General features: G+C 39.0%; 1 protein-coding gene across 1 annotated transcript in view; it reads left to right on the forward strand.

The window, feature by feature from the left end:
* Positions 1-17,914, forward strand: part of drd2l (dopamine receptor D2 like) — a 19,787-nt gene extending 1,873 nt beyond the window's left edge. The window contains exons 2-8 of the mRNA XM_005754282.1: positions 10,451-10,846; positions 11,675-11,784; positions 13,538-13,674; positions 15,238-15,452; positions 15,755-15,838; positions 15,918-16,272; positions 17,663-17,914. Coding sequence (XP_005754339.1) covers positions 10,475-10,846; positions 11,675-11,784; positions 13,538-13,674; positions 15,238-15,452; positions 15,755-15,838; positions 15,918-16,272; positions 17,663-17,859 — 1,470 coding nt within the window. The 5' untranslated portion in view covers positions 10,451-10,474 and the 3' untranslated portion in view covers positions 17,860-17,914. The remainder of the gene's footprint in view (positions 1-10,450; positions 10,847-11,674; positions 11,785-13,537; positions 13,675-15,237; positions 15,453-15,754; positions 15,839-15,917; positions 16,273-17,662) is intronic.
* Positions 17,915-18,328: the final 414 nt, after the last annotated feature.

Here is an 18,328-nt window from a genome sequence, read left to right on the forward strand (position 1 = left end):
TTTTTTTTCTCCACTGTGTAACAAAATACACAAATAGACCATGCTGTGATTTTATTTGTTTCCAAAAGTCAATAACTGCTCCTTAAAAACATATGAAAAAAGGAGGCAAGGGAGTTCAGGGAGTAATTGGGAGCTGAAGTAGGGTTAAGACACTGAATATTTACTGGCCTCATCTCAGCAGAGAGCTGATTATACTGCAGCTGAACATCCGTACCATTCCCAGTGGCTGGGACTTGTTCCTCCCTCTCAGTGAAAGAAATAAAAGATTTATAGCAGGCCAACTCACAACCTTAGTAAAGCTGAGGGAAAATTTGAACGCATTTTTTTTTTCTTTCTCTTCTATGCGTATTTTTTTGCCGTTGAATTGGGGGCACGCAAGGCCAAGAATGTAATAGACCTGTCAAGCATCTCCAGAGAGGAGCAACCAGCAGAGGAAGAGAAACAGGAGATTGGGCAGGAAGAGAGGGAGATAAGAGAGAAAAGGGCTTGTGAATGTTACTGAGTTGGGACAACAAGGGCATCACTCATCATGGTTTTGAAAGAGTGAGCTGATTAAATAATGTAGTAAAACTGCTACTTGGAATCTGATTACATAGCCCACAAAAAGTAACAAACTTGACTGTTGCAGCAACAATTGGGTATCATTAGTTCATAATATTTAAAAAAAAACAAACAAAAAAACATCTGTTACCTGTGCTTACTTTTTCCCTGTTAATTAGAGTCAAACTAAACTAAATGTAACCTGCAGGATCAATTTACTGATGTCTTTTCACATCAGTCTCATTACATCCTATAGCGCACCATATGGGAAAACAGGTTTCCATCCATGTTTAATTATGCATTTTAACTCATGAATGTTTAAACATGTGGTCCATCGAAGCACTCATGGCCCAAATGTGGAGCCTGAGGCTGGGTTGGGGGCAGATGAGATGAAGCTGGTTACTTTGTCTTAGTTCATAATAAAACAGTTGAAAAACCACCACAGTAATCTAAATTAATCTCACTAATAAAAAAGAGATTAATCAGATTTTGAATTAATTTCCCTTTTTAAATTGGCTCTTGCTTTATTTTACATGTAGTGGCCTCACACGTTTTTATCTCCAAGCGCATTGTGTCTGTTTGATGCTTCTTTCTGAATTTGAAATGTATAACTCTGCTTTTTAGTGCAACCATGTTTTCTCACAAAATTTTCTATGAATGTGAGAGAGCGAGGTTTCATGTTGCTCAGACTCAGTTTACACATCATGGATGTGAATCTGCACAAAGTAAATCAAGGTTTTAATGAGCAACACTGTCAAAGGTGCTGCATCATAACAGCTGCTTGAATCACAGCTGAGTGTTTTTTGGCTTCTGTGTTTTTAGCAAGAACATCTGGGGTGTCTCACTTTGTTGCTTCTTGCACGAACATAACTGTCTCATTACAGTTTGACAAATGCGCTCAAATTCTTAAATCAGGATTAGATACTTCTGCGGTACAAATCTGAAAACCACCACATTGTTAACTTTTTATCTGGAAACAACTTTAATTTTTGTTGTGATACTCTTAATTGTATTAAGGTAAGTCAAATAGGACGTCTTTCACTACAATAATATTAACTGGAAAGGATTTCAAACCAACTTCCACTTTTTCTACACTTTTTCACTTGTTTTATATTTCCATTTTCAGTGCTTTGTGGCATTGCTCATCTGTGTTTGTCAAAAATAGGGTGCATGGTGGTGCAATGGTTAGCACTGTTGCCTCACAGCAAGATGATCCTGGGATTGATTCCAGGATTCGTGGCTGTGTTGAGTTTGGATGTTCTCCCTGTGTCTGTGTGAGTTTCTTCAGGTACTCTTGTTTCCTCCAGCAGTCCAAAGATGTGCACATAAGGTTAACTGTTGATTCTAAAGTGGCCGTAGGTTTATTGGCTCTCTGTCTCTCTGTGTTAGACTGGTAATATGTACAGTGTATGGCTCCTCTCACCCTGGGATATGCTCTAGCCCACTTGCAACCCTGAATTTGATTAGGAGAAGAGGATGGATGCTTTTCTGGCTGTAATTGTCATTTATAGTGAGTAAATACACTCACAGGACACTTTATGAAGCACACATAACTAGTAATGGCCTTAATCCTTTGTGGTAGGGATTCAAAAAGGTGTTTAAAACATTCCTCAGAGATTTTGGTCCATATTGAGATGATGGCATCAGACAGTTGCTGCAGATTTGTCAGCTTCACGTCGATAATGTGAATCTTCCATCTGAGTACAGTGAACTCACTGTAACGTTCAAGAAACCAGTTTGAGATGATTTGAGCATTGTGACAAGGCATGTTGTCCTATTTGAAACAGAAGATGGATCTGGCTAAAAACAATACTTAGTATGCTGGGGCTTCAAGATTAAATGCTCTTCTGCTGCCTTGGTTGTAACAACTGGTTATTTGAGTTACTGTTATCTTCCTCTCAGCTCAAAGCAATCTATTCTCATCTCACCTCTGTTATCAACAAGGATTTTTTTGCCCAGAGAGCTGTTCTTATTGTATATTTTCTCTTCTCAGATTGTTAGTCTGGGACCAAAACCCATTCTACATTCAAAGTCATCTTTCTTCCTCATTCGGGTGCTCAGTTTGAACTTCAGCCGGTTGTATTAACTTTGCTTCTATATCTAAATGCATCGAGTTGCTGCCATGTGATTGGCTGATTACATAGCTGTGTTGACGAGGACTTGAATTGCTACACAAATAAGGTGGCCAGTGGGCGTAAATAAAAATGAATCAGAGAAAATATACACCACTGGGACAAAGTGATAAGCTTAGAAGTTACTTTATCATTTCAATTCAAGATGATAAATATGCAAGTTATACAAACATCCATTTCCAGAAGTTGTCGAGCTTGTACTAAGTGGGAACCTTAGGGAACCAGGCTGCTGTATTTATATATGCATGGTTTGCTTTTCTCTGTGAAAAAGAGTTTATGCTAGCAGACATGATTGCACGGTAACGTGAAGTAAAACCAATGCACTGATTAATGGCGGCCTTTTAATTCCAATCACTGAAATCTGCCCAATTTATCACTTTAGTTTGGCAGTAGGTCTAACAACATGTACTAGACAGAGCCAAATAGGCGTACTTATTCATAATTTTAACCACTGAGGCTCTCCTTTTGTATCCCGCTTGTATTTTTTACATTTGAATTAATATCTTGTTATGTTTCACATTGCAGAAGTTGACTGTTTTATGAGAAAATGGTTGAGACATCAGTGGTATTCACAAACACTGAAATAAATAATATAAAATAATGAAAAAAAATAATCTTTTCAGAAGTTTATAAAAACATTTAATTGCAAATAAATCTTTTATTGAATGTTAATTTTATGTTGTTTTTCTTAGATAGGCGTGTTTTTAGACATAAATGTTCTTCATAGGGATTTTTCCACAAAGATATTCATTAAAAATAAACAGTTCTTATAATTACATCTTCTTATCATCACAAATTGAAAAATACGAAATGAATACATATGTATGTCTTGCCCAGAGATCTTCATGAAAACACATTTTTGAGTGAATAGGCATGTTAGAGTTAATGAAAGGCCATTATCTGCGTTTATAGAAGAATCTGTCATGGTCACATGGAGTTTTCATGTTTTCATCAATGTTTTTATCAATCACACATTAATTATGATTTTAGGCTTTGAGGCACATTTTTTTCACCACCCTGTTGCAGTAGGTGCAACATTTTAAATTTTGGTATTATTTTTCCCAGCTATCAATGTGATGTGCTCCCTCTCTTAAAACGACATAGCTGAACATAGCTGATTCTTTACACTATGATGCATCTTTAGCCCAAGGTCTCACTTTGTGTTTGGATTGCAAAACAAGAATTACTTTGCTTAAAAACAGGAGATAATTCTGTGACTAAAGCTTCTGGGAAATGTTTATGTTGTGATTAGATTGTTAGTCATGAAATATTCCTCGCAAGTTAAATCTTTTTCTTAGTAATTTGTGTTAAAAGTATTCGAGGTTCAATGCAACTTTTGTAGTTCAGTTCAAGCAAAAAATTTAATAAAATAAACAATCAGTTGCTTGGGACAAAATATGCCCCAGCATTGTTTGAAGACTTCATCTTCTCATTCTTATTATTGCAGTGCTTCAGCAGCTTTACAGAAGCTCTGCAGTCTGTCACTGGCAAATAGCTTTTTTCCTAGTTTTGCACTCTGTCTTGGGGCATCTTGCTCTTTGATGTTTTTAAACTAATTTGTGAAAGAGACTGAGGTAAGATGAGCTCGGTTTACAGTTGCTCAAATATGACTGCAGGAAAGTTGTTTAGTTTTGAAGAACAAATGTTTTAATTAAATATTCTTGCTTTAAGTGTTTGGTGTTGAGAGAGTGAGCTCAAAAACAGGTAAAGATGTCAAGGAAATTGGCTGAGAATCTGTACTGCAAACAGGTGATTCTCTAGTGAGCAAGTGAAGATAGCAACTAAAGAGTTTTTCCATGATCTGTCAATCATCTTATTGCAATTTATGTTGCAGCTGATTCTACAAATTGTCTTGAATGAAAAAAAAACATTGTTTTTCCTGCATATTTTACAGCATTTACTACACACACACACACACACACACACACACAAATACAGAGGTTACAGTGGGTCAGATCAATCCAGAACAGCAATCCGACAATTTCAGTTAATGAGCAATAAAATCTGATAGGCAGGCTGATACTGTCGAATGAATGAATTTTTCATGTGCTTCCAGTGACTGCATGGAGATAGTTACTCAGTAATAAGAAAATAATGACATCCCATGGCCTGCTTACACCTAGAGCACATCATGCAGATATAAACTTGTGGTTGTGGTAGTATATAGGCAGAAGAGGTGCCTTTTTAAAGTGGCAGGCACATTCTGAGTGGGAAAAACATGTTATTGTGAAACCCTGAGTGATACAGAAAATTGTAAGAAAGAGAGGACAGGGGAGGAAGATGAAACTATTTTCAAAGGAAAGGACTGCAATTTTATAAACTAGATTTTAAAATCTTATGTCATGTGCTAATTCATTTTGGAGTTTTTAAACCAGATTTTAGATCTATGCATGTTCTGTTGCTGAATCAAGTTTCTTTTTGAATGTTTTGAAAAACTAACTGAATCATAGTAATTTTGTGTTTGCATAAAATATGTGTTAAGAAGTTTAGTGCAGGTTAAAAAGGTTAGTGATGTGCTGTGTAGGACTGGCGCTGGGCTGGCTCCCTTGCACCAGTTAGGCTAAATCAAGGCTAAAAGACAGAAATTTAATTCAAGGTGATAATGTTGCTTAGATGTACTCACCAAACCCACCTTTTATACTATTCATATTGTCAAGGGGGTTGGAAATTTGCCATATAGATCTCTGATTGTATCTTGTGAAATCAATCACATGAGATGTCTTTAGATGCTGTTGCCAGTGGTTTGTCTATTGATTTGTTCAGTTGAACTTGTCTAGGATATGGGTTGATTAACAATGCAGAGTAGAGGTCAGAGTCAGTCAGTAATTGTAATGTGATGCTCATGACGGAGCGGGTGGTGCTAAGGTGGTAAAAGTCTCACTTAATTCATTCATGGACTAACAAGAAAATTCAAACTGTGATGCTGCCAGTCAGTAGTCCGTTTCAACTTCCTGTTGCCGATAAATATTTCATGCAGCTTTTTGCATGCTGTCGTACAGCCTCTGTGTTTGAGTGTAACAGAAGAGAGCCAAAGACTTGTAAGCGAGGGGAAGAGAAGTTCTTATATATCTATTAGGGGTGCAACGATACACAAAATTCACGGTTCGGTTCGGTTCGATACTTTAGTGTCACGGTTCGATGTTTTTTCGATACAAAAAAATGTTCATGCCTTTTTAATTTGTCATTTATTAAAATTATAAATATATATTTTAACTCAAAAGTACAGTTTTTAAATTTAACCCTAACCCTTGTGCGTGTTTTTTATTTTGACAGCGAATGCGCACCTGCGGACCACTTATGTGCAGCCCTGGTTATTTAGCTCGTCATATTGCAGCCACAGAAATTCTTTTGTCCATGAAACCATAAAGCTGCACTTTCTTTTTGCCTTATAGTCTGATTTGTCATAACTTCTCCTGCTGCTTTTACACACGCACTCACATAAGCTCAGCGATTCTCTGCGCGATCAACCTCTCACATGTTTAAGCTGCGGGAGATTTCACTTGTCATGTTTGCATAGTAAGCTAACAATTAATAAGACGATGTCAGAGGAATTGGTGCACAAATTATCATCACTCACAGATCAGTGCTGTCGCTCTCTATACACAGTTCGCACGATTGCAAATTGAAAGCAAAAAAAACAAGCACAAATTCAAACGCGATTTCAATATGTCACATATTGACAGTGGCTCACCGATGCCAATGACATAATTACCCAGCTACATTTCTGAAAGAATGCAAAAGCATTGACATATATTTTTCCTTCCTACAATAGCCCGACGGGCAGGGTAGCCCGTCTGAAAAAAATCGCTAGCCCCAGGACGTCGGGCTAGCGATATTGCGAGCCCTGTATCTGATTGAGGAATCACTCATCTTTGGAAAAGAGAGTTTATTACAGAGAAATGTCTCTTTCCAAAATAAAAGCTATACTATCCGCTTCTTCTGGGCTATATTCTCAGCAGCATATTAAACATATATAAGGAGAATCATGTGCTAACAGCTGTCTAAATGACTCGGCTAAAGTTAGTAGCATGCTTGCTTGTTTTTGTCTGCTTCCACTTGTCTTTGCACTAGGATGATGTCGGCGTAAATGTGCAGTCATATTCGTTGTGTTTCCACTAGTGCTGTCAGCGTTAATCTCGTTGAAATGACCTTAACGCCACAACACGGCAAATCTCCGTTAACGAGCTACCGCCGGCCAACATGTTAACGAGCTAACTGCGCTAACACACTAGTTCCCACCCATGTAATTGAGCATTGCATGGCACATCCAACATACTGTTTTACTTTAGTCCATGACTCGCTTACCTTCAGGGTCATACGTCACATGAAAACCAAAATAATTCCAAACGCCAGATCTGAATGAGGGTGGGGGAGGTCCATGTTGCAAGGAGAGCTTAACTTCTCTCTCGCTAGCTTGCCCTGCGCTCTTCCTTCTGACGATGCTGTCTGTGTTGAGCGCTCAGTGCAGCCTAGGCGGAGTAGTCGAACACAGATTCACTGAGCGCTCAACACAGACAGCATCGTCAGAAGGAAAGTTGATAAAATAAATTACAAATGTTGTATTGTTCGATACATATGCGTACCGAACCGAAAGCACTGTATCGAACGGTTCAATATCGATACGAATATCGTTGCACCCCTAATATCTATATCATGTCTCCTCTCTGCAAAAAGACATCAGTACCAGGCTACTAATCGCATGTTTCAAAGAAAAGGCTAGTTTGAAGACTTTTGAAGACTTCATCTTCTCATTCTTATTATTGCAGTGCTTCAGCAGCTTTACAGAAGCTCTGCAGTCTGTCACTGGCAAATAGCTTTTTTCCTAGTTTTGCACTCTGTCTTGGGGCATCTTGCTCTTTGATGTTGATGTTTTGAGATCTCAGATGTCATTTTATGGTAAGGATTAGGGTGCGGCTCATGATTAAGATCGTCATCAGTCAACACTACTGGGTTGTAAACCACAATCAGCAAACAATAAATTCTTTTGATGGCACACAAATGAGTGTTACATGTCATTTCAGGATACTGGGGTGCTGAGTCTAATGATTCCCCTAAAAACAAAGATTCCTAAAGAACATGCTTGTCATTTGCGTCATTTACAGAACATAACCTGCCATCAGATTCAGTGTGACATTAGAAGAAAGTCTTCACATGAAACCCAATTGACAGGGTTTTTTTCTCATAAAGATTGTAACATTATGATGCAAAACTTGTGCAGCAAAAATCAATTTCTCAGCACTTCATCTGTATGCTGACAACAATCCACATTTCTTCCCCCCAAAAATATGGAGCATTACTTTATTTCTGAGCAATTTCTCATGAATTATTCTGTACAGCCAACAAACTGGGTTTGAGCGACAGCTTGCACAAACACTCTACTCCTGATGGCCCTTTGGTCAAAAGAGTTGCACCGTCCTTAGTTCACCCTTCAAATTGAATTACATCAACTAGTTGTGGATTACAGTACCACTGTGCATCAATATCGCCAAAGGGAGAGCATGGCTTATAGAGAGCAGTCAGTGAATAATGCATCCTAAAAATACAAACAAAAATGAGGCAATTAATAAACTAATGTTTTCACACAGCTCACCCAACACACTGATGCATGCATTGCACACGTGGATTAGTGTTTCTCTCACTGACCTAACATCAATAATTCTTTTTATGCTATGGACAGGTTATGTAGGTAAAACCTTTGTGTATTGAACACTGATAATACATACATAATTGATCAAATATGACTGACTGTGTTAAATCTTTCATGGGTGGAAGGCATGTCAGAACAAACAGAATACTGACTCAGTGATGAGCATCCATACGGCTTATAAATGCTATAAGCTGTCACAGTGCAATTATAGTTTATATATGAAGTGTGTGTGTGTCTCGTCATTAATTCAGAAGCATGCTGGTCAGTGAGTATCAGGATGTTCAGTTAGTATTACATTACACATGTAAGTGGTAAGTGGTTCTTCTATAGCACTCTCCTCTACTAAAAAGGCTTTAAACAAAATACCTCATTCACACAAGCACTTTTTTCCTACACTTAAGTGCTTTCTAGCAAATACTCTGATGGATGGTTTGGAGAGCAACTTGTGGTTCAGTATCTTGCACAAGCATACTGCATGCACACTGGAGCAGGCAGGAATTGAACAATCGATCTTCCAATTAGTAGATGGCTTGCTTTAACTCGTGCGTGTCTAATTTCCCCTATGCGTTTACATGAAAGGTGTCATGTTGGCAGCAACGAATCAATCTAAAAGCTGAATTCATGGATCATATTACTCTTTTTCCACAGAAAACACAGAGACATTATTCTGTGTTCCAAAGGTTGCAGGTTAGTGGTGTAAAAGAGTTCGAGCAGCAGATTAGAATGAAGTACGCTAACATTTTATACGGTTTGTACAGCATCAAACTAATTTGAACGTATTCCTCTGACAGTGCAATGCACAGTTTGTGTTTCATGTGGTTTTAGGAAGCTACACATATAAAAGGTACACCCCCAGCAGAGAATCTATATCACACTTAAAACATGCTGTAAATAAAAGAATTAGTGAAAACGTGAGGTGGGGCTTCCATCTGATTTTTAACCCCCTCGGACCATAACCTGCTCCTGACTGTTTTAGTTTTTGCTCTGGCAGCTGCAGACTTCCTGTTGTTTAAGAGTTTGGGAGTAAAGATTGAATATAAAAACAGATTTGAAACATAGGCTCGGTAAAAATTTGATCACATCACCAATTACAGTGTGGGGTTTGTGTTTTAGGATCATATATTAATGCTTTCAGAACAATACATTTTTTGCTGCCAAGAGAAAGAAAATCAAGGAATAAAGTTGGGTCTCATAGTTAATATTTATTACTGACAGCCATTAGAGAAACACAAAGAGATGCTGCTTTGTAGTTTGGGCCTCAGCTTTCTTAATTCATATATAGACATAAACCCAGAATGATTTGCAGTATTTTTAAAACTGTCTTTGCATAATTTTTAACCCTGTAAGACCCAACCTATCGAAAACAGCCAGAAAATTCAAATTCTTTGGAATTGAGATGTTTATTAACCCTTATAACAAAATCCACAATTTCTTTTTGCTGTATCATGTTGTGTATGATATATTTTTATTACATATTTATTATATATATTTTGTATCACATTTGATTGGGCATTTTTGGCAACTTTTTCTTAAAAACAATGTTAATTTTAGACAAAAAAGGAGAATTTTCTCAATAACATTTTGAAAGTATGGCAAGTGTTGATCATGCTGATGAGATAGAGGTCTCAGAAACTCATATATCATATATGATACAAAGGGCATTATAGGGTTAAGTGGAAGTTGATTGTCTGTGATATAAATAATGTGATTAGCTAAATAAGTTTTCCTTTTTACAAGAAAACATTGCGTAGCACCTTTTCTGGCAGCATAACTCTGTCATCACTGTCACCATAACCACCTGCAGACAGCAGCGGGAAGAAATCCAGGCAATAATGGGAGCGTCAAAACTAACTAACTAAAAACTAACATAAAAAACTGAGTGTGCAGTATTGTTACTTCCAATGATTTTCCTTTACTCTGTGCCCTTTGTGTGGTTACAAAGCTGTCTGTCTGAGGTGAGACCAAAGACAAAGTTCCAATAATAAGCGTTCCTTCATTCTCCTTTCCTGTCAGAAAAAGTAGCCACTCGTCTTTGGATCTATTTTAAAAGACAGAATCAAATGCACAGTGGGCCATGAAGGGCCCCACAGTAATTATGTTTCTCCTGCTTTTTTGTGTCATTAATTTTCAGCCTGACCATGTTCACTGGAGCAAGATGACTTTACCCAACAAGTCAGACGACACCTCCTCCCCCTCCTTCCCTCTCTCTTCCCTTGAACATAATTTCTCTGTCTATGTCACCAATGACCCCTCGTACTCCCTCATATCCTTCCCCACATCCTCTTCCTCTTTGCTGACTTCCACCAACTGCACCAGCTCTGCTTCACCCTACTCTCCGCCATACAACTTCTATGCGGTGCTGTTAGTCCTCCTGATCTTCTGCGTGGTGTTTGGTAATGTGCTGGTGTGCGTGGCGGTGTCTCGAGAACGTGCCCTGCAGACCACCACCAACTACCTCATCGTCTCACTGGCTGTTTCTGACCTGCTGCTGGCCACGCTGGTCATGCCTTGGGGCGTATACCTGGAGGTGTGTGCACTTGTGTTTGTTTTCCCTTCTTTTCTTGTTTATTTTTTTGTGATTCAGAAGAAAGACAAAAAAAAAGAGAGAATCAAATCCTTAGATGCAATGGAAATCAAGAGGATAAGAGTGTTCGGTAGTTTTCAGCCTTTTTCGAACAAACACAAAGCAAATGAGACCAGTAATATATTAGATGCTGTTTTGTCTAGCTTCTTATAGTAGTTTCAGTAGCTTTGGTTTGTGGACTGCTGGTTGAAAATGAACAATACAAATACATTTTTGTTAGTATGAAGTTAACAGAACAACATTATGGATAAGATTGGTATGGTAATCAAGAAAATAATAGGACTTATTAATAATGCGCATATTCTTTTGGAATAACCTGTCAGGTCTTCTCACATTTTCGTTTGCCTTTTGTGTTTTATTAACAAAAGGGGAGAAAAGCTTCCCTTGTGTATCTTTGCTTATTATGCTTCCTTTGTTTTAATTCTATTTTTTCTTTCTTTCTGTTAGTTATTCTGCAAGGGACTTACTTGAATTATTTTTTTAAATCCTTTGGTGCACAGCAATCACTGTTAGAGTGCAAAATACTTATTTCTGCATTATTTAGTAGGTAAACACAAATCCTTTGTCTTTTTCTTTCTGACAGTCTTTGTAGTTAAATTTCAAAAGAAAGTAATGATCTTTATTAAACTATTAAAACTCAAATTAAATATTGAATTATCCAATAAGAAGCAAAAGTTTGAACCAGCCTGGTTAATATTGATGTGCTGCACATCAATAAAAATGTACAAAACGTGAGTTATGAGTGAGTAAAACTCATTTGCTTTGTTGAAGGTGGTCGGAGAGTGGCGATTCAGCCTCATCCACTGTGACATCCTGCTCACCCTGGACGTCATGATGTGCACAGCCAGTATCCTCAACCTCTGCGCCATCAGCATCGACAGGTGGACGCTTGCCTAAAAATTACTCTCACATTATCACCTTTACTGCTTGTTTGTTCTCTTTTCTCTTTGTGTCTCCTCTTATTGTTGAGCTCACCTCACTTCTATTCTAACAATTTATCTTCCTCTTGAGAATTCCCTTTCAACAGGAGAACAAGTTATTCTGTTATAAACTAGTTGAAATTATATAAGTCATTTTTAACCAAATAACATGACAGTAAATCAGTATGGTATTTCTTCCACCTAATCTTGACCTTTATATATTTTTTTGGCTGGGTTACGCAAATAAACGCTAACCAAAGAGCATGCATATACATACATTACCTATACAAACCCCACTAAAAACTGCATTGCCATCATCCAGCTGTCACTGAGTAGCCAAATAAAAACTTCTTTCTGCTGCAGTCATCTATCTGTCCACCTTGTAATGACAGGTTTTCACAGTTGCGACCCTAATTAGTATTTGCTTTAGTGGAACCATATAAAAAACCTGATTAAGTGTTCCACCTCACCTGATGCTCTCTTAATGGTCCGGCGAGAGGTGGCCAGACACCCAGCGGGCAGACAGTCTGCAATTGGGTCCTAATTCTTCTGACAAAGTAACACATTTAGACTGCACCACTTTGGTCTTGTGTAATTTTTTATAGCATCTAAGGATAGTCTCTAAATTGTTTTTGTTGAATCCACAGAGAGTAATTTATATATAATTCAGTAGCAAAGCTGTCAGGGCTTAAAGCCCCCAAAGTGACCCATTACAAGGACACAGGGGTGAGGTAAAGTGCTGTGATTTAATTAACTCGAGCACTTTGTATGCAAAGTCATCCAGTGTATTCTGCAAAACAAGAAATAGGACAAATCTAGATAATGATTGTGCAGCTAGTGTGCAGTCATTATTTTGTATTTTACTTTAGGCTTCATGTTTGTCTGTTTGACCTGCTCCCCTCAGGCAGGAGGCTCCGGTCCATTCGCACCAGAACCTCTCGCCATAAGAACAGTTTCTTCCCCTCTGCTGTTGGACACATGAACAATAACCATATGACTGTTCCCGCCACTAACACATGACCCTACGCTGTGTCACTGCATCATTCCATGTTTGGCACTGATCACCACCTGCACTCATGTATATATCATGTATATATCTATCTACGTAGCACTCTTAATTCTTATTCTCATGTATATATCTCATGTATAGCTCATGCACATATCTTTTTACGTAGCACTTTTAATTCTTATTCCTACTTTTATTTTTTCATGTCTATTTAAGTGCTATTTATGACACTATGTTTGCACTGAAGCACCGCAGCAATTTCCTAATGTTGTAAACCTGCTCAACATTTGGCAATAAACCCCATTCTGATTCTGATTCTGATTCTGATGTTCCGAAATTGAACTTTGCTATTTGGGCTGTTTGGGACCTGATGAATGTAAAAACAAAGAATTGCCTGATTTTTATATTTTACCTGATTTTTGTTTCTGACAAAAATCAAATCCACATATGAGGGCATTTGTTTTCAATTTTGACTGAACAGTGGCAGCATAATGTCCTTGTAAATGGATATCAGGCCCTTGTGGAGCAACATTTAATATTTTGGTCTACACAACCCAAAATGTGATGTCCACATATGTGGACGCCAGGTCCTAGGAGGTCAATTAGGTGCAGAAATAAATTTGTTTCCTCTGCATTGACGTGCATGTCAAGACACAACCATAAGTGTAGGAGGCGCGTTAATGTGTCTGTGTGTATGTATTGTTGCAGATATACAGCGGTGGCAATGCCATTGCTCTACAACACCAGATACAGCTCCAGGAGGAGGGTGGCGGTGATGATTTCGGTTGTGTGGTTCCTTTCTTTTGCCATCTCCTGCCCTTTACTGTTTGGGCTGAACAACACTGGTAAAGGGTCATCTGATACTTTTTGACTTTTTCAGTGCTCAGCTGTAAATTGTTTTCTTTAAAATTATAGAACTGTTTCTTTTTTTTAAATACAAAAACAGTCTTTCCAAACTGTCTTTAAATTTGATTATTCGTCTTTTAAAAATATAATGCTGTGACATTTCAATATGTTGGCATCATCGATGGTTAAAATTGTCTCACAGTAGTAGCAGTAGGGAAGGTGCCCAGCAGCTAACCTTATTGGAGAGCTATGAGGTAGAGAAGCATAGTCCAGCTCCACCTCTAGGTACATGCAGACCCCGACCTCCTTATATATAAACACTGGGAATTGGTGCTGTCTAGTCCATTTGACTCTGCAGTGAGCACGAGTTGGTGATGAAGGACTTCAGCTTTCAAAGCACTCACACTGAACTCAAAGGCGGCCACTTGAGAATAAGTGGGGAAACATAGAGTAATGCGAGGGTGAGCAAGAGGCATCCGGCAGCCTCAGTTGTGGGTCCAAATGCAGCAAGATACCAAATGATGTAAGTCAAACTGTGAAAAATATTCTCTCTCCCCAGAAATGTGTTGCTCGTAGATTACAGCACGGCATTTGAAAGGTGTGCATTGCTTTTCATTCAGTTCCAGCGCCAGCGTTTGAATGTAAAGGATCACATTGCATCATTGGTGGCTTGCAAAGCGAACCATGGCTCATGAGTTGGGAGTTCGCCTTGTAATCGGAAGGTTGCCGGTTCGAGCCCCGGCTCGGACAGTCTCGGTCGTTGTGTCCTTGGGCAAGACACTTCACCTACCGCCTTCTGGTGTTGGCCAGAAGTGGCGCAACATGGCAGCCTCGCTTCTGTCAGTCTGCCCCAGGGCAGCTGTAGCTACAACTGTAGCTTGCCTCCGCCAGTGTGTGAATGGGTGGATGACTGGGTGTGTAAAGCGCTTTGGGGTCCCTAGGCAGGACTAGTAAAAGCGCTATACAAATACAGGCCATTTACCATTTGCAAATGTAGGTTTGATGAAACGCCAATGAAAACAGCATTTTACTTCATGAGTTAACATTTTTAACATGGTGTTCTTAAAGCACTCCAAAAAGTTTCAAGATTAAGAATAAATGAATGAGTTTAATGGTAAATTCAACTGATGGTTATTACAGCTGACAACGAGTGGAAACAGATGACCAAAGTTAACAGCACCTTTAATACAGAATAATTGAATATGTTGTACTCTTCCATACATCTTTAATATGATTATCATAGAGTAGATTTGCCCACCGCCAACCTCAACTGTGCATCAGTGCAACAGAACTGATTCATGTTTCTAAGATGGACTGTTCATCAGTTTTTAGGGTAGCAGAGCCACAGATTCCTATTTAGGATAACTTGAGTGCCATCTCACTTGTCTTTATAATTGCTCTGATAATAGTTAAATTCTGCACCAGTTTAAATCCTAGGTTAACCTCTCTTGCCTTTTGCCTTTGTACTTTACACATAGACAGATAAATCTTGCAATTATCCCTAAAGATTTCTGTACTATATCCATTCTTTGCCCTTTTTCTTTTTTTCTGCTGCACATTAGCAAATCGTGAAGGCACCACGTGCAGCTTTGCAGACCCGGCATTTGTGGTGTACTCATCTGTGGCCTCCTTCTACGTTCCCTTCATTGTAACATTGCTGGTGTACGCGCAGATCTGCCTGGTGCTGCGCAAACGCGGCAGACGCACTGCCCCGCCACGCAGACACGGTTTGCTTGCGCAAGGTGCGGCTGAAGCAGAAGGTCACCGACACAGGAAGGTAGATTTCATACCAAACTAATGTTTATCAAGCTTGAGTCAAGTTTGAGTTTTCTTCCAGCCATTTTGCAATTGTAACGAGATAGAAAGTTTAGATGAAGTCAACAACAGTCTTCATCATATTTGAAAAAAACTTTTGCAACTTCAGATACACACACTTCATCTCATGCACAGTGTAATTTCCATAAGATGACACTAGATTCTTGTCCTACCAGCAAATATATTTTACTGTGAGATATCAGTTTCCAGTTCTTTTTTGCATTATCTTTTCTTTTCAATATACACGGCATTCTTCCATTTCAGAATAAGTGTACACAACCAGAAGATGTGAAGCTGTGCACCCTGATCCTGAGACCTGCCTCTGCAACCCCACAGCGCAAGAAAGTGGTGAGGGTCATAACTTAAGCCAGCACTCAGTCCAAACGGATTCTCTTTTTATTGTCATTTTTATGTAATTCTCACACAGAGCCTGGTTAAAGAGGCGGTGGTTCACCCTCTTGAAGTGGAGCCAGGTCATTTCCTGCCACAGAATGAGCAAGGTCTGGCTCCTCCGCCTCCTCCTCAGGCCTCTTCGAAATCTGGACGACCCCGGATCTCCCTGTCCATCTCGGTTGGACCTGCTCCTGTTCTCCCCTCAACTGTGACACGATCGGCTCTGACACCTCGTCCTCCCACCCTTGAGGATGGCATGAGGGGCCGTGAGGGATGGAGGGAGCGCAGTGCAGGCAAAGAGAAATGGGGCATCACCAAGGAAAGGGTGAGAGGGAGGCTGTCACAGCAGAAGGAGAGAAAGGCGACTCAGATGCTTGCTATTGTGCTCGGTAAGCAGTGGGAAATGCAGACTTATTAATGAGGTGTTCTCTGCACCACGTGTGCATGCTCAATCTTCACTTGTAGTTTGTCACACTGTGCGCTGGTGCATTCACAAGCTCTTTCTACCTGAAAGCCAGACCATTCCTAAGTCTCTACGACATTGTTTTTCAAGATATCCTTCTATATCTAGTGAAGGCACAGAACACATCTAAGCTAACAAAACAAAGTTAATTTAATTTAATTTAAGGCTTATTTATATAGCGCCAATGTGTACTATAAGGTATTCAGTACTGCATCAATCAAGCGACGGAGGTTAATGAGAAGAGAAAAAGTAAAACACAGAGAAACAGGACAAAACACAAAACATGAGAGTGATTAGACAAAAATATGATGACATTGATTAATGATATTTCTTTGTTCTTTGTCTCCATGCTTTGTCCTGTTGCATGTTTGTTGTCTTTTTTGGTCTATGTGTGTGTGCTGGTATATAAACTTGTGGAGAGTGAAAAGTGAGAGTGGAAGAAGTGCTCATGCATCACATTAAGTCCCGCAGCAGTCTAAACCTATAGCAGCATAACTAAAGGAACGTTCATGGATATTTAATCCAGCTTTAACTATAAACTTTATGAAAAGGGAAAGTTTCTTGTCTTATCTTTAAAAGCAGAGGTGTCTGTCTCCTGAGATGGCTCCACGGGAGAGGGTACTCCTAGCTGATTGTAGCTTGTCCCATGTATCATCACATTTGCTCAGATGCCTTCATCTTATTTAGGTATTTTCACAAGTTTGCTGAGATTGCATACAGAGAGCAATAAAAGACTAAATAAAAATTAAACCAAAAATATGGGTTAAAACCAGCAATCATGAAATGTTTTTTAATACATAAAAGGTGACTGTAGATGTTTACTGTACAATAATTCCCTTGAGCCAGTTCTGTATCGCAAAAGGAAATGCAATCACCTTTGGCAGAATGAAGAAAAATCTAGATGAAATGTGTCCCGAGGGCTTTATTCTGAATAACTGAAAATAATTTGATTTCTCCAGATGAAAGATTTTAAATGTAAATTTGGAGCAAGTTTTCCTTATGTCAGTTGGAGAAACAGTGATGAATGTTAGCATTCACAGCAGCAGTTTTTATGGCCTTTATTATTTATGACTTCTGACTTGATTGTATTTTTCTCACCAAGCTCATTTTTGTTGTGTGATTTATGACATTTGGCAGTTCTGACTCTGAAACTGGGATAGATGATATCCTCTGTCTGTGTATTTACTGACTCAGTGGTTTTATGAGGGTGTGCAAACTACAAATGTACAAGTAGACAAGATATTTAATAAATTACATCCTTGAATGATTTCTGTGACACACAAAGACATAACCCCCGTCTTGTCTTTCTTTCAAAGGTGTGTTCATTATCTGCTGGCTGCCTTTCTTTCTGACCCATGTACTGAAGGCCCACTGCAGAAGCTGCTGCATCTCACCCTCTCTGTACAGCGCCGTTACCTGGCTGGGATACCTCAACAGTGCCGTCAACCCTGTCATATACACCACTTTCAACATTGAATTTCGCAAAGCCTTCATCAAGATCCTGCACTGCTAGTCCAAAAGGATGAGAGGTGTCAGTTGTCCAAAAATAAAAAAATAAAAACGCCTGACATCAATTTGAGTTCTGAGGTGAGAAAGAGCTGAGTAAGAAGCAAAGATAAAGAAGTGTGTGGCAGGTTTGATGTGCAGAGATGGGAAGTGAGACAAAAGAGTGGACAGCTGATAAGTCGAAGTGGGACAAACTTTTCAGAAAGTGAATGACAAGAGAAATGTAACAAATAGCTTTACACAAGACTGAAGAAAGAAACTAGGAGGCAATCACAAAAAAGCGTGTGACAAGTAGAAGACAGGTGCACAAAACACAAACAAGCGGGAGATATTCAAAGAAAAGAAGACGTGTGCTGCGTTGTACAGATAATACGCTTGTCAAGAGAATTACTGAGGACCGGGAATCTCAGAGCAGCAGCTTGACTCAAAAACTTAGCGTAAGTTGGACTCCAAGAAACGTGACTGTTTTTCCAATT

The sequence above is a fragment of the Pundamilia nyererei genome, unplaced genomic scaffold, assembly GCF_000239375.1.
Source record: "Pundamilia nyererei isolate P.nyererei 1_Seehausen unplaced genomic scaffold, PunNye1.0 scaffold00534, whole genome shotgun sequence".
NCBI lineage: Eukaryota > Metazoa > Chordata > Actinopteri > Cichliformes > Cichlidae > Pundamilia > Pundamilia nyererei.